The following is a 16,604-nucleotide window of genomic DNA, read 5'->3' as shown; positions in this document are numbered from 1 at the left end:
CGTATGTTACATTAAAGGATGATGAGAGGGCAAGATCAGGGCTGTGTTTTGAATAGTTGTCACATTGCAGGTCAGGGGAACTTTGCTGTCCACTGTTTAGTGTGTGAACCTGTCAGGGACATGAAGCTCTTTGACCCCCAACTCCACCTTGTCTTTAAAATAATGGGGTAGAGGAGCACATTCTTATATTTTGATTCAGTGATTCTCAAGCTGTAGTCTAGGGATCCCTAGGAAGTTCCCAGGAACTTTTCAGGGGGTCTATGAGGTCAAAACTATTTTCTTATTAATACTAAAATGTTACTTGCCCTTTTCACCCTCATTCTCTTAAGAATGTACAGTTGAGTTTTCCAGAGGCTACATGATATATGTTATCACAACAGATTAAAACCAGAAGCTGACATGAGAACCCAGCTGTCTCCTATTAAGCCATGCATTAAAGAGATTTGTGTACTCTCACTAAACTCTAAAAAATATAGTTATTTTTATAACAGTGTGTTTATGTTAACATGTGATATTTTAACTGTTTTAAAGTGAATAAAATAAATTTAAATTTTCTGTTTTAATTTCTAATATAGCAAATATCAGTAGATAATAATCTATATAAACAAAAGCTCTTTGAGGTCCTCCATCATTTTTAGAGTGTAAATTAGAACCACCCGTCCAGTTCAGTGGACTGGAAGAGAATTCTAGCCTTCTAATCTCTTGGGAAAAGGAAGTCCTTCATGTACCCATCCTACCTTTGACATTCTGTCCTGTTTCTGTCATCTTCTCTCTCTGTTCTGTGTTTCTCATCTAAAGATACTCTGGAATCTTCTTTCTTCCAAGCCACAGTCTGTTCATTTCTCTTTCTCAGTATACTTTTCATCAATGACTATGCACTCTTTCTCTCCTCCATCTCTATTATTTGTTGGTTTCCTGACAGTCTTACTTTTCTTTTTTCTCTATACCTGTCCTTTTCTTCTATAATATCTCTTCCCTTTTCCTGCCATTTTAAACTCCCTTGAGTCATTTGTTTGCTCTTTACAATATCTCTTCCTCCTTGATTTGTTTCTAAACATTCTGATGCTTCTACTTCCTCCTGTTTCTGATATTTACACTCTACACAATTCTGTTCTTTACCCAGTTAATCCATTTGAATAAATAGTAAGCACAGATATATACCATTCCCCTTGCTTGTTACTGATGATACAGAAACAAGATAGACGTCATTCATGTCCTCCTGCAGTTTATAGGTTACCCATGATGGTCATTTAGGACAAATCTGGGAACAGTTCTAAAGTAACTTGCCCAGGGTTCCACTTTACCCCACTGGGAGTGGTCTTGAAAGGGACATGAAAATTTGTAGCAGCAGCAACCATTTACAGCATGTCTACTATGTATCAGGTGTTTTACTTACATTATGTTGTTTAGTTCTCATAGCAGCTCTGCAAATTAGGTAGGTGTACTGTATACATGGAAAAACCAAGATTCAAAGAGGACAAGTAACTTGCTTGTGGACCCATAGCTAGGAAGTATCCATCCCGAGATTCCTCTTTTTGTTCAGTCACATCAGCCAAGAAGGAAAGGTATCCTGGGCGGAAGGTGATATGGTGAGAGAAACTCCAGAGCCAGTTATGGAAGTAGAGTGTAGAACTTAGAAATGACCTGTTAGAGCATAGCAGCTGAGCTGGGGCAGCCACTTGGGGATCTTTGTTGCTCCTGAGGTTAGAACTGGAAGGCTCCCGACTCATTGGAAAGGAATGCATATGAGGCGAGAAGCTGGAACAGGAGCCATCGGGGATGTTTGCCTAACGTTGCTAATGGGCTCCCTGAGGCTTCCCTGGGAACAGCAGGATAACACATGCCAGAGAACTTGCTAACCTGTCTATCATTCCTTTGGCAGAGTGACGTCAGAATCAAGTTTGAGCACAACGGGGAGAGGCGGTAAGTCTGCCCTCTGATCAGTGATTGTGTTCATGTGTGCTGAAGTTCTCAGAAAGCATTGAGCTTATGAAAGCTGTTTCCCTGGAGTGATCCCTGTGGGGTCACTGGCTGAGTGATGGGGTTGATTGGGTACAAAAAGGTAATTTTCATCTTTGGTTTGGCTTACCAATTGAATTTTATTTCTAGTCTTAGAATTGGAAGCCATTTCAACTGCTGATGTTTTGCTCTTCTGCTCTTATTCTATTCCTGTGGGGTCCACCATTTTGCTAGGGGAGGGAGGAAGTCAGAACTCCAGCTGTACTCAGAGTTAGGGCTTCCAAACACACTGACGCTGTGCCATGAATCAGAAGGAGATTGGGATTCTCCTGTGATGTGGTCTATTCCTAGCCCAGTAGAGTGGCCCTGGCTTTGTCCACATCAGGGCCAGGTAGTGAATTGGAAGTTTCTTTTTAATGTGTCTGGGTTGGGAAGCTGTATCAAGTCTGTCAGTTGTGAAAGATTTCAGATCATTTGAGGATATAGAAAGAGGGAGTTTTTCAGTCTATATTGAGTATCTTACTTGTTAAGGAAGTGAAAGTAATGTTACGAAACCCTTCTGTCCTTTCTCCAGTGTTAGTATTTTCGTTTTTTGTAGGAAGTCAAGGTAGAAGTTCTCAGTGGAGAAAAATAAGACTCCACTTAATTTCTCAAATTATTTAAGAAAAACTTATTTTTTTAAAGATTTTATTTTTAAGTAATCTCTATACCCAACATGAGGCTCGAACTCATAACCCCAAAATCAAAAAGAGTTGCATGCTCCAACAACTGAGCCAGCCAGGGCACCCCTTGAGGAAAACTTTTTTTTTTTTTTAAGATTTTATTTATTTATTTTAGAGAGAGACAGCACAAGTGGGCAGGGCAGAGGGAGAGGGGGAGAGAGAATCCTAAGCAGACTTCATGCCAAGTGCAGAGCCTGATGCAGGGCTTGATCCCAGGACCCCGAGATCATGACCTGAGCCAAAACCAAGAGTCAGACGTTCAACCGACTGTGCCACCCAGGCGTCCCAAGGAAAAGCTTTTAAAAAGCATACAGAACTCTGGTCATGGGATAATTAGAACCCTGTGTGTGCATGCATGTGGCATATATGTGCCCAAGTGTGCTTTTCAGTATCAGCTTCCTGCTATGCTGTTCTCTCCCATTGATAGCCTCCTTTTTCCTTTGCTTTGAGCATTTGGAAATGTGAAGAGCATACCCATGAGAATCAGCTTCTCCTATCATATAAGTCCCACCAGAGGACCTTAGTGCCTCCAGACATTGTTAGCACAGGTCCGGATATATGGCTACTATTCTCCCTTAAAAAGATCCATTCCCAGGCCTGCAAGGTTGGCAGAGGTTGCCAGGTGGAAACACTATGATCTGCAGAGCCTTAGTCCTGTTGCTGCCATGTGGATTCTAGGGCTCTTTCAGGCCTAGAGGGAGAGAAGTCTTCTGAGCTCTGTCCCAGCTGCTCATCCTGTGTCCTGCCAGTAGCAGGGAAGTTAAATTGTCACTTCATTGTTGCTGCTTTTCACACTTCTGGTATGACTGGGTTTTGGAGGGGTTGCCAAACTCAGAGTAGCAGAGAGTTTTCAGAAGTAGATGCAAAATCAAAAGCTCAGTTGTGTTGGAGCCTAATTATGCAGTTACGCTTTCCTGAATTCCTGTTCCCAAAGTGGTATGCAGTTACAGTGAGCGGACTTACACTGAGAAAGTGTGTGCGTTTAGTTTCAGAGAAGCTGCCAGATCAAAACCACAAATATTTAAGGTGGTCAGGTAGGAATGGCCTTTCGAAGCCCTGAGCAGCAGAGTGTTGGTATCAAGATTTTGAAAACTGCATTCTCTTTTTAAGGAGCTGTTTTCAGGAGCCATGGCATTTCACTGTTTGTGTACTATGTGTGGAATTGGGGACTTCATAAAGTTGGTGCAGAGAAGCCAAGTTCAAGCTGCTCTGTACCAGACAGCTCTGGTTTCATGTGTTTCAAGTCTTAGGATTTTGTAGAGAATATTATTGTGGGCTTTCTTTACTTTTTGCAGGGAATATGGATAGTATCTATCTAAATGTTGTAGGCCCTTACAGAATTAGAATGTACAGAAAAGAGGAAAGAAATAGTGACTTTTTCCATTCATCTATGCCAGGTATCCATTCTGTTTCTCTTTACTTTGGAAGGGTAGGAATCAGGTTCCTAACGCTTTTCCCTTTTAGCCCCAGGAGGGCAGAAGAGGAGGACTATAGATTCGAACTCCTTCCCTTTGAAAATCTTCCTGTCTGGACAATGGTGGGGGTGTTTGTCACAGGTGTTAGGTCCCTCTTTGAAGCACGGACTAAAAATGCCTGTTTTTTAGTGTGATGGCAGCAGCTTAGATCTTACCAAACCTGAAAGTCCTGGTTTCTGATCTTGAGTTTGGGGCTGCTTTTGGAGATTTTGAATGCCTCATTGCCAGACCAAATGCAGGAGAATTTATCTGAGTCTGATCCTTTTCTAGCAGTGTACTAGGGACTTCCAAAAGATCTTCTGGTATTTTATTCATAAAGACTGTTGCTGGGGTCCTGATGAAGGGGGTATGATTAGCTATTAGGAATTAATGGGAAGCCATTCTCTTAAAAGACTCCAGAAACGCCTTTTATCTGTATAAGCCATATCTAGGTAGAATCTAACAGTATCACTCCTTGAAACAGTCGATTTGAGGGGAATAAGGATTACAATATGGATGGATTTCCAGGTGGGATATAAACTAATATATTCAGCAATATAATTTCCAAAAATGAAAGGTGGTGATGAATGAAGGAAAAGTTATGGAGAAATTGTCTTCCTGAGATGTTAGGCTTTGTGTGAAGGATAGGATAGACTATGGTTGATATCAGTGTGTCCAAAAGAACTTTCTGCTTATATACCTGTGTTGTCCACTATGGTAGCCACTGGTCACATGTGGCTAGTGAGCACTTGCAGTGTGCTGAGTAAGACTGAGGGACCAATTTAAAATGTAATTTCAATTTATTTGAATTGAACTAGCCACGTGTGGCTAGTGACTGCCATATTGAAGAGCACAGTTCTAGATGATGGAATCTTTTTTGCTGCCCACTTACTTGTGCCAGCCTGGCACAGAAGAGCATTAAAGCAATTATCAGATTCCATTAAAATCCAGTGGCTTAGATCCTCTCTCCTGTGGTTTATTGCTTCTTCCTCTGGTTATACCACTTCCCACTCTGGGGGGAGCAGAGAAGATGTAAAAGAACCACACACTTCTCAGCATCAAGGAGGGCAAGAACTGTAGAGACTCCAGGTCTGCATGCTGCTCTTCTACCAAGCACTAATCAGATTTCATCCAGTCTAGGCTGCCAAGAGATGAAGCTGGTCTTGATATACATTTCCCCCATCACATTAAACATAACTTCATGTGTTTATTAACCATTCATAATTCTTTGAATTGTGTCATCATATCCTTTGCCTAGGTTTCTGTTGGGTTGTTTGTCTTTTTCTTATTGATTTGACAAGGATTTTTTTCCCCGAGTTTGGTATTTGTTTTTCAGCTTTGTTGTTGGCTCATTCTTCTATCAGAAGTTTAAATTTTTGGTGGCACCTGGTGGCTCAGTTGTTAAGCGTCTGCCTTCAGCTCAGGTCATGATCCCAGGGTCCTGTGATTGAGTCCCGCATCAGGCTCCCTGCTTGGCGGGAAGCCTGCTTCTCCCTCTCCCACTCCCCCTGCTTATGTTCCCTTCTCGCTGTGTCTCTCTCTGTCGAATAAATAAACAAAATCTTAAAAAAAAAAAAAGTTTAAATTTTTGTTGTCAGGGGTACCTGGGTGGCTCAGTCCTGGGATGGAGTCCTGTGTGGGGCTCTGTGCTCAGTGGGGAGTCTGCTTGAGGATTCTCTCCCTCTTCCTCTGCCCCTCCCCCTGCTCACATGTGCATGCTCTCTCTCTCTCTCTCTCTCTCAAATAAATAAATAAATCTTTAAATTTTTGTTGTCAAATCTGTCTTCTTCTTGTCTTCTGTATTATGTAATGCTTAGGAAGACCTTCCCCACTCCATTGTTTTTTAATCCTATACTTTCTTCTGTATATATATAGAATATATATGAGTTTCTTTCTGATACACTCTTGTTTCATTTATCTCTTTGCTTATTTTTGTCTTAAGGATATAAGTTTTAGAGTATTGGGTTGTACCCATATGAAATTGCCACTGTTATATATCAAAAATTGTTGACTACCAGCGGTACCATATAGTTCAACCTAATATATTCGTTAAAACTTTTTTTTTAAAGATTTTATTTATTTAAATGACAGGGACATAGCAAGAGAGGGAACACAAGCAGGGGGAGTGGGAGAGGGAGAAGCAGGCTTCCTGAGGAGCAGGGAGCCCGATGCGGGGCTCAGTCCCAGGACCCTGGGATCATGACCTGAGCCAAAGGCAGAACTTAACGACTGAGCCACCCAGGCACCCCTCATTAAAACTTTTTATTATGAAAATTTCAAATACAAAAGTAGAATATCATACTGAACCCTTCTGAACTTGTAATGCAGCTTCAACATTATCAACATTTTGCCAATTTTTTGTATATTTCATTCTTCTGTGTTTCATTCATTTTATATATTTCGTCTATCCCCACTTTTAAATTTTGCTGTGATGTTTAATTGACAAATCATTTTAATACCTCTTTGAACAGGTTCTTACTCTACTCTCTATTTATAGAAATTATTCTTTGAACTGACCTAATGAGTCTCTGTAGAACAGTGTCAATGTCAACATTACTTATACGATCACATGCGTCGTTAGTTAAGAAAACTGAGGCATATAACCAGTTCAGGGGGGAATTCCTTTGACTCTGAGGTAGGAAATCTCAATTCTGAGGATAATTAGCATTGAGATTCCTCTGGCATCAGCAATGGAAAAGACCTTTCAAGTCCTAGGGACGCCTGGGTGGCTTAGTCGGTTAAGCGTCTGCCTTTGGCTCAGGTCATGATCCTGGGGTCCTGGGATCGAGTCCTTCATCGGGCTCCTTGCTCAGCAGGGAGCCTGCTTCTCCCTCTGCTTGTGCTCTCTCTCTCTCTCTGACAAATGAATAAATAAAAAATCTTAAAAGGGGAGGGGCACCTGGGTGGCTCAGTCGTTAAGCGTCTGCCTTCAGCTCAGGTCATGATCCCAGGGTCCTGGGATCAAGCCTCGTGTCGGGCTCCCTGCTCCACAGGAAGCCTGGTTCTCCCTCTCCCACTCCCCCTGCTTATGTTCCCTCTCTTGCTGTGTCTCTCTCTGTCAAATAAATAAAATCTTAAAAAAAAAAAAAAACCTTTCAAGTCCTGGAGTTGAGTCATTTAGGAGTTAAGACCATGTTTTCAGGAATGCTGCTCCAGTCTCCAGGTTTTCTTCCTAACAGGAGTATTTGGAACCTAGTTTTTAAATCCAGGTGTCCTGCTTTGATACTGAACTGTCATTGACAGACTAAGCTGAAGTGATAGAACAATGGTTGGGATTGAGCAGTGCTTGTGATGCTCCGAAGAAGGGTGAAAAAAATAAGGTAGATAGGAGAAGAAAAGAAACAGAGAAAGGCAGGCCATGCAAAGGAGAAAAGGGAATCCTATGTTTAAAAGAACAGGAAGATATCACTCAGAAGTCCTGACTTTCCAAATCTGACTTTTAAAATATACAGTTAACCATGCTTCCTATTCCTTATCAGAATTATAGCGTTCAGCCGGCCTGTGAGATATGAAGATGTGGAACACAAGGTGACAACAGTGTTTGGGCAGCCTCTTGATCTACATTACATGAACAATGAGGTAAGAAACTAGATGGATGGTGTGGGAACAAGGAGGGGTGACAGCTGACTACCTTTTTCTTCCTGCTTCACTGAGGATTTTTTAGTTGGTTCCTCCAATATCATCTGCAGGTTTTCATTTTCTGGAGCCTCTTTTCTTAATTCCAATCATTCTGGGATTTGTGGTTTTTACTACATGGGAGATTACATAGCTGTTTCCATTCCCCTGCTCATTCAGTGCTGGTAGCTCTAATACTCCATGGTGGAATCAGTTATGGTACCAGGGTCAGGGCTTATATTGTCTCTTTTACGTTTTGTAGCTTATCTTTTTCTTTCCAGCACAGCCTTAACAAGAAGCAGAGGTTTAGGAGGGGCTGGAAAGGTGTGGAAAACTGGTGGGTAGTTTTTTTATTGACAGTTATAAATGCTGGATTCTTCTCTCAGTTTAACTACCAACTGTAGCTCATTTCCAAAGTTAGCACCTACACAAGTGATTTCTTTAATTCTTCTTCTGTCCCCCTTTAGTCCTTTTTTTTTTTCATACTTTGAATATCACCCAGGAAGGAATTCTTTTGAATGTCAGTTACTTGGCTGCTTTCCCAGCTCCAGGAAAGGTACAAGAGGCTGTAGTCTGCTTGGCCTGGTGCCTTGCATTAATGTGAGAGGCAGTGTATTGATGCCTAGGAAAGAGATGGTGCATAAAAAAGTGCATCTTGAGGAAATTGAGTTAGAAGGCAAGACAGGAAAGCCAAGCAACATCCTGGCTTTTTGAGAAACTGGTCCTTACTATATAGTTTTGTTTTATTGGTTGAAGAGTTAAGAATCTCCTCCATAAAGCAACCCAAGGGTCCATCAATAGATGAATGCATAAAGAAGATGTGGTGTATACAGTGGAATATTACTCAGCCATAAAAAAAGATTTGTTATTTGCAACAACATAGATAGACCTAGAGGGTATTATGCTAAGTGAAATAAGTCAGACAGAGAAAGACAAATACCATATGATTTCAGTTATATGTAGAATTTAAAACAAACAAAAGAATAAATAAACAAAAAGCAGAAACAGACCCATAAATACAGAGAACAAAGATAGTTAGCAGAGGGGTGGGGGTGGGGAATGGATAAAATGGGCGAAGGGAAGTGGGAGATACAAGCTTCTAGTTATGGAATGAATAAATCATGGGAGTTAAAGGTACAGCATAGGGAATATAGTCAGTGGTACTGTATGGCAACAGATGGTGGCTACACTTGTGGTCAGCCCAGCGTAATGTATAGACTTGTTGAATCACTGTGTTCTATGCTTGAAACTAATGTAACATTATGTGTCAACTATATTTAACAAAACAAAACAACAAAACTCGTCAGCTCAATGGGGATTAAAAAGTACTTCTTATATGGTTTGGGGGCTGAAATCTGTAGAAGCTGAGATTTGTTGACTAAAAACTCCCTGGTCCCCGTTACACAAAATGTACAGCTACAATTGGATATATTGCTAAATAGCTAACAAAAATAAGACCATCTGATCTTTTGTGTTTTGGACAAATTTTAGAAATACAGCAAATTTGGAAAATAAACCACTAACTCTACAGTGAATAAGTAATGCAGATGTAAGTATTTCAAAGTATGTAAACTAAAACATTTGAAATATAGGATATGAAGAGGTGCCTGGGTAGCTCAGTGGGTTAAGGGTTTGACTGTTGATTTTGGCTCAGGTCATGATCTCAGGGTTGTGAGATCAAGCCCTGTGTCAGTCTCCACGCTGGGTGTGGAGCCTGCTTAAGATTCTTGCTCTCCCTCTCTCTCCCCACCCCCCGACTGGCACATGCTCACTCTCTCTCTCTCTTTCTCCCTCTCTCAGAAAACAAAACAAAACACAACAGAGTATGAGAACCCAAAAGATACAAATGTCAAATGCATAGAACTTTTAAAAATTGCAGCTCAAGCTTCAGGCACTGAATAAGAAAGCGAGGCCAGAGAAAGCTAGCTAATCAGCATTAAAGAAGGTGTTCCTCGGTTAGTAAAGACTTTTCTGAATGACTTAGTACTCGTTTCTGTTTCCATTAAGAATTCCACATGTCCCAAAATCCATCTTCAAACTCTTTTGCCAATAAAGTGACTGCCCAGAATGTTAGTCATTCGTTTATTCACTTATGCAGATATTAATTCTAAGGCCAAACATAAATAATTGTCACTAATTATTTTAGATCATGGATGTCCTCCATACTCTGCTAATGTCTGTGACAAAGAGTTGACTATTTACATTTTATTAATTTAAAATCCCTCAACCTCTTTTTCATTTCTTTGCCCTCTAAACCTTGCCCTGTCAGGGTTTGAGAGCCACAAATGAGAAACCTGTTGAGATTTTATTTTATGTTTATCTTTTTGTAATAATAGCTTTATTGAGGTATAACTCACCTACCATAAAATTTACCCTTTTAAACAGTACAATTCAGAGGTTTTTAGTATATTTACAGAGTCATATGACCAACACTACTATCTAATTCCAGATACCCCAGAGAAAAGGCCTGTACCCATTAGCAGTCACTTCCTATATCCCCTTCTCTTCTCACTCAGCCCCTGGCAGGCAAACACAAATCTACTTTCTGTCTCTCTGGATTTGCCTATTCTGAACATTTCATATACATGGAATCATACAGTATGTGGCCTTTTGTGTTTGGCTTCTTTCACTTCGCATAATGTTTTCAAGATAATAATATTCCATTATTTGGATAAACCACATTTTGTGCATCCATTTATCTGTTGGTGGATACTTGAATTGTTTTCACCTTTTGGCTATTAAGAATAATGCTGCTATAAACATTTGTGTACATATTTTCATATGCACATATGTTTTCAGTTCTCTAGAGTACATACCTAGGAGTGGAACTGTTGTCTTATGGTAATTTTATGTGTATATATATATATATATATTTTAAAGATTTTTTATTTATTGGACAGAGAGAGACAGATCACAAGTAGGTGGGCAGGCAGGCAGGCAGAGGGAAAGGGAGAAGCAGGGAGCCTGATGCAGGACCCGATCCCAGGACCCTGAGACCATGACCCAAGCCGAAGGCCCAACCGACTGAGCCACCCAGGCGCCCCTACTCTATGTATATTTTACATTCCTACCAGTGATCCAGTGATGTAGGAAAGTTATAATATCTCTACGTCCTCACCAACACTTGTTATTTTCTGGGTTTTTGTTTATTTGTTTTCTAAATTATAGCCATCCTAGTAGGTGTGAAGTGGTATCTTGTTGTGGTTTTGATTTGCATTTCCCTGATGCCTGTGACATGCAGCATCTTTTCAGGGCTTATTAGTCATTTGTCTATCTTCTTTGGATATTGCCTGTTAAAAGAATTGGCTTATTTGTCCTCTTACTGTTGAGTTGTAAGAGTTCTTTATATATTCTGGATATCTAGACCCATACCATACATTTACAAAATTGTAGTTTGTTTAAGTTAAAGCCTACTTCTTTTATTTTGAAGAAATAAATTCTTTAAAAAAAATAAATATTTATTTATTTGAGACAGGGAGAGGGAGAGAGACAGAGACAGAGACAGAGAGCATGAACAGTAGGGGGAGGGAGAGGGAGAAGCAAACTCCCCACTGACCAGGGAGCCCAATGTAGGGCTCGATTCCAGGACCCTGAGATTATGACCTGAGCTGAAGGCAGACACTTAACCTACTGAGCCACCCAGGTGCCCCCAAAAGAGAAAAATCTATAGAGACAGAAAGTACATTAGTGGTTGCCTGGTGCTACAGGTGGGAAGAGGGAATGACTACAAATGGGCACAAGATCTTTTTGGGAAAATGGAAATGTTTTAAAATTGAATTATGGTGATGGTTGTACAACTCTGTAAATTTATTAAAGATTATTGAATTGTACACTTAAGGAAAATAAAAAGAAAATACATGGTTTCAATTAATTTTAAGACCCCATAGTATCCAATGAAATTGTTTTCTGTCAGTATTATTTTTTTGTTGTGTATTTTGATTATTTTTTAGAAACTAACAATTTTCTTTTATATGATTCTCTTTTTCCATGTCCTGTGTCACAGCTTTCCATCCTGCTGAAGAACCAAGATGATCTTGATAAAGCAATTGACATACTAGACAGAAGCTCAAGCATGAAAAGCCTTAGGATATTGCTGCTGTCCCAGGACAGAAACCATGTAAGTAGTGTCTATGATGGCCTCGTAGCTGAAGACAAAACTTGCTGTCCTTCAGAAGTTTACCTGGCTTCCTTGACAGAATTTTGTGCTCCTCAGCTGCTATTAAAGCAAGCACATAAGGGGGGGTGCCTGGGTGGCTCAGTCGGTTGGGTGTCCAGCTCTTGATTTCAGTTCAGGTCATGATCTTGGGGCTCTGGGGCAACGGGCTCCATGCTCAGCAGGGAGTCTTCTTGGGATTCCCTCTCTCCCTCTGCCCCCCCCCCCCCGCTTCTTTCTTTCTAAAAAAATGAAGCAAGCACATAAGTGCAGCCCAGCCCACTGTGTCAATGGCCAGGTAACATTTTGCATGTGATTTTGCTGCAAAGTCAAATCATCCATTTTAAAGTTACAACTAAAGGTTACTTGACTTGTGGCATGGGATGAAGGAAAACGTATATAATAAAAGAGAAAGTCCTTTTTCTCTATATTTATATTATTTCAATTTGATTTAGACCCAACAAGAGAGATTCGATGAGTGTGGAGATGCTGATTAGCAAAGGCTGCCAAGAATTTGAGACTATCATGTACACCTCTCACAACAGCAACCATGCCTGTGTCTTGTGACACATGTAGGAAACAAACTTTTCCTTCTTTTTAATGGAAAAGAGGCCATGGAATGGAGGGCCTCTTGTAATTTACCAGCTGCTGCCTTACCAAATGGCAGGCAATCAACAGGGCCTGCCAGAATTAACCCTTATGTAGCTGCCTCTCCTAAAAGGTCTCTGAAGGCCTACGTTTCACAAGAATGATTGCAATCTGGTCTTTTTTTTTTTTTTAAGATTTTATTTATTTGAGAGAGAGTGAGCATGAGTGAGGGGCACAGGCAGAGAGAGGGGGAGAAGAAGACTCCCCACTGAGCAGGGAGCCCGATGTGGGGCTCAATCCCAGGACCCCAAGATCATGACCTGAGCCGAAGGCAGACGCTTAACCAATTGAGCCACTCAGGCGCCCCCTGGCTCTGTCTTCTAATCACCAATTCCTGCACCAGTTTTCTTGAAATGCATGTTCTTTAAGGTTTCTTGGCACTCTTCCCTTTCCTTGTGCTTGAAAACAGCCAGCTGTGGACAGCTGACATTGCTGCATGAGGACAGTGAACACACCATACTAGGACAGAGTTTAGATGGAATGGTGCGCATGTTGGCCATTTATTTTTTTATTTATTTAAAGACTTATTATTATTATTATTATTTGAGAGAGAGAAGAGAGAGCACGAGCATGGGGGAGGAGCAAATGGAGACGGAGAAGCAGACTCTGGCTGAGCAGGGAGCCAGATGCGGGGCTCTATCCCAGGATCCTAGGATCATGACCTGAGCCGAAGGCACATGCTTAACCAACTGAGCCACCCAGGCGCCCCCTGACCATTTATTTTTAAAGAGACATATTGGAATCGGGCTGTCCTGATTAGAGGGAGGCACAGAAGAATGCGATTAGGAGGCCTTAGAATAAAGAAGACATTTTCTAATATTACAGAAGTGTCCTTGTGATTGAGGATTGGTCTTCTCTGTCCAGATGTGACTTTTTTCTGGATATGTTTTGGGAAGTATTCTGAAATAAAATATATACCTTATTATTTTATTTCTCTGTTCAAGTTACTCATCTGCTCCTTATAGTCCTTCTTTATTGCCTATTGTAGAGGATTTAAATGTAGCCTAGCATCCAGGGTTTATCACCAACTACCCTTCTTTCCAACTCCCTAGTCTCATCTTTCCACATTCTTCAGCATACTCCCCCCATTTTTCAGTTCTTCCTTATTGCTCTTTGCCATGGCTATCACCCTGTTTTTCGGATCTAGCTTGACTTACCTGCTACAGTGTCTTCAGTGTTTTTGACTGAGGCCAGCTTGATTATTCCCTGTTCCGTTAGTCATTGGATATAATGTGCACACTATTAGTTTATAGATTGCTTAGTAATTTCCCTCTAGTTGTTGCGTATTTGTAAGTTTTACCCCCCCCAAAATTATTAAGCTCCTCAAGAGCAGGAGCTGTGATTCATTGTTTTGGGACCCTTCCCCACCGTCTCTTAAGAAAACACAGTGAATGCTTCTTGATTATTAGGCAGAAGTCAAGCAGAGATCATATTCAGCAAACCCTTTCTATACAGAAGCAGCTAGAATTGGGGTTTGGTGTAATGGCATAATTGCTTGACTGGGAGCTAGCACCCTTGATTATGATCCCTCCATTCCCTTGATGAGAAGGTATAGACAAGTAGTTCTTTACATCCACTTACCCATCCTTTAAGGGGTGCACACGGCTGCAGATACTGCTGCAACACCCAAGCTGTTTGAAAGATAACCATCTGACCTCTGATGCCCATGGCATTGCATTAGATGTTGCATAAAATAAATGCCATATTGATGCCTCTCTAAGGACATATTTTAAAAAATTACTATAATGTCAGTATAACTTTTTTTTAAAGATTTTATTTATTCATGAGAGAGAGAGAGAGAGAGAGGCAGAGGCAGAGGGAGAAGCAGGCTCCCCACTGAATCAGGGAGCCCAACGCAGGACTTAGTCCCAGGACCCCGGGATCATGACCTGAGCTGAAGGCAGACGCTTAATGACTGAGCCACCCAGGTGCCCAGTATAACTTTTTAAAAAGTTTTAAAAAGAGAATTATTGGGGCGTCCGGGTCGCTCAGTCGGTTAAGTGTCCGACTCTTGGTTTTGGCTCAGGCGTGATCTCAGGGTTGTGAGATTGAGCCCTGCTTCGGGCTCTGTGCTCATTAGGGAGTCTCCTTGGGACTCTCTCTCCCTCTCCCTCTGCCCCTCCCACCACTCACTTTCTCTCTCTCAATTAAATAAATAAATCTTTAAAAAAAGAGAATTATCCTATGTAATCCTATCACTGTAACACATTGATTGATTGATATTTACCTGTTCCCCTGCAGTTTTTGGCCATATGTATACATACTTTAAATGTTGTCATGGTAGTCATAGAATTTTTGAATTTATTTTTTCACTTAACATGGTCATGCACATTTTGCTATGTTAATGTGCAGTTTTCATAATTATAATTTATAAAGATGCATAAATCCCTTGAGTGGATATACCATAATTTAATTAAATAGCCATTTTTGTTACTGTCAGGTCACTTAAGCTGCTCCAGCTTTTTGTATTTATAAAGATTTACATTTAAGACTAGCAGTGGTAATGGTGATGATGAAACCTTTCCTTGGGAATTTCCTCAGCTACACTTCAGGCTTCTTTTTTTATATAAAAAGATTTTATTTATTTGAGGGGGGGAGAGTATGGGGGGGCAGGGAGAAGCAGATTCCCCACTGAGCAGGGAGCCCAACGCAGGGCTCGATCCCAGGACCCTGGGATTGTGACCTCAGCTGAAGGCAGACACTTAGCCAACTGAGCCACCCAGTCGCCCCACTTCAGGCTTCTTGATAAACAAAAGTATCATGATCCAGACTTGCTGTGTGCTCAAGAATCCCACCTTCAGAACAGTGCTTCTCTAACCCTCTGTGATGAAATACTAGTTTTATTCTTTTAATTTCCAGTCTGGCTATGGACCAATTCTTTTTAAAACACAAAAACTGAAAAATGAAATGGAAAAATGAGGGATGTACAAAATACAAGACTATAGTTCTTATTGCTAGAGTTGATAGACAGAAAGTCACTCTGCCAAATCGCTGTAAAAGTCTGTAAAGAGTTATTTTCCGTTTCTGTATTACCTTCTTGAGGATTGTTAGGCCACCGGTTGTTGCTGGGTCCCAGCCACACAGAACATACTTGAGTGTGCTGCTCCCGGATACCACAGCACCTGCTTCATCTCCAGCTGATCACTGGCAGCCACTGAGTTTCTCTTCTGAGTTTCTTCCATTTTTAGCAGTCTGTTGCCTCATACACCTTTTGTTATACCTTCACTTCCCTTCTTTTTTTTTTTTTAAAGATTTTTATTTATTTATTGAGAGAGAGAGAATGGTAGAGAGAGAGCATGAGAGGGCAGAAGGTCAGAGGGAGAAGCAGACTCCCCGCCGAGCAGGGAGCCCAATATGGGACTCGATCCCGGGACTCCAGGATCATGACCTGAGCCGAAGGCTGTCGCTTAACCAACTGAGCCACCCAGGCACCCCTTCACTTCCCTTCTTATTCCTGTTTTTAAATGTGTGGTCTCTTTCTTCTCTTTGAATTCCTTTTGTACTGATCCTTCTGTAACAGGTCTAATCTTTCCTCTGTCTTTACCCCTCACCAGGGTGTATGTCATGCCCCTCCTCCTCCCTCACCTGGCCACAGCCATGTCTTAGGATTCAGTATTGTTCTTACTTGAGAACTCTTGGAGTTTGGTTATCACAGAGCCTCCCTTGAGTCTGAAGAGCCTCTCTCTAGCCTTGCTTTTAAGCCTGCCATTTTAAGAGACTTCATCATCTCCTTCAGTAGTTCTTGCTGCCTTAGGCCTGTGCCTTGGACCATCAACTCTTAGTTTATTCCTATTACAGACTTCTCTAAGCATGTGTGCATTTAACTGTTAGTTTATCTTTCCACTCTTGACCTTCTTAGAACTTCCTAGACCCAGATTTTCCACTATGTTAAAATAATCTCAAGCCTGCATTCTTTTATCACTTATATCTGAATATGATAAAAACTAAATACCCAGCCACCTTAAACAGAGTATGGCATTTTGTTTTGTTAGCTCAGATTCTCCCTAACAAAAGTAAACTTCTAATCTCATCCAAATGTTGCCCACTTCCCAA

The 16,604-nt window shown here is 41.0% G+C and overlaps 1 protein-coding gene across 6 annotated transcripts in view; it reads left to right on the top strand.

The window, feature by feature from the left end:
- The window catches only part of MAP3K3 (mitogen-activated protein kinase kinase kinase 3), a 63,569-nt gene that overhangs the window by 22,955 nt on the left and 24,010 nt on the right, over window positions 1–16,604 (top strand). For all 6 annotated transcript variants that reach the window (XM_025890277.2, XM_025890276.2, XM_025890281.2 and 3 more), the window contains 3 exons: window positions 1,883–1,923; window positions 7,615–7,714; window positions 11,754–11,867. In XM_025890277.2, the coding sequence (XP_025746062.1) occupies window positions 1,883–1,923; window positions 7,615–7,714; window positions 11,754–11,867 (255 nt within the window). The remainder of the gene's footprint in view (window positions 1–1,882; window positions 1,924–7,614; window positions 7,715–11,753; window positions 11,868–16,604) is intronic.

Source organism: Callorhinus ursinus, unplaced genomic scaffold (assembly GCF_003265705.2).
Source record: "Callorhinus ursinus isolate GAN/ISIS: 27379988/994484 unplaced genomic scaffold, GSC_fseal_2.0 scaffold50, whole genome shotgun sequence".
NCBI classification, from domain to species: domain Eukaryota; kingdom Metazoa; phylum Chordata; class Mammalia; order Carnivora; family Otariidae; genus Callorhinus; species Callorhinus ursinus.
Note: the sequence above shows the minus strand (reverse complement) of the source record. Positions and strands in the feature narration are given on the sequence as shown.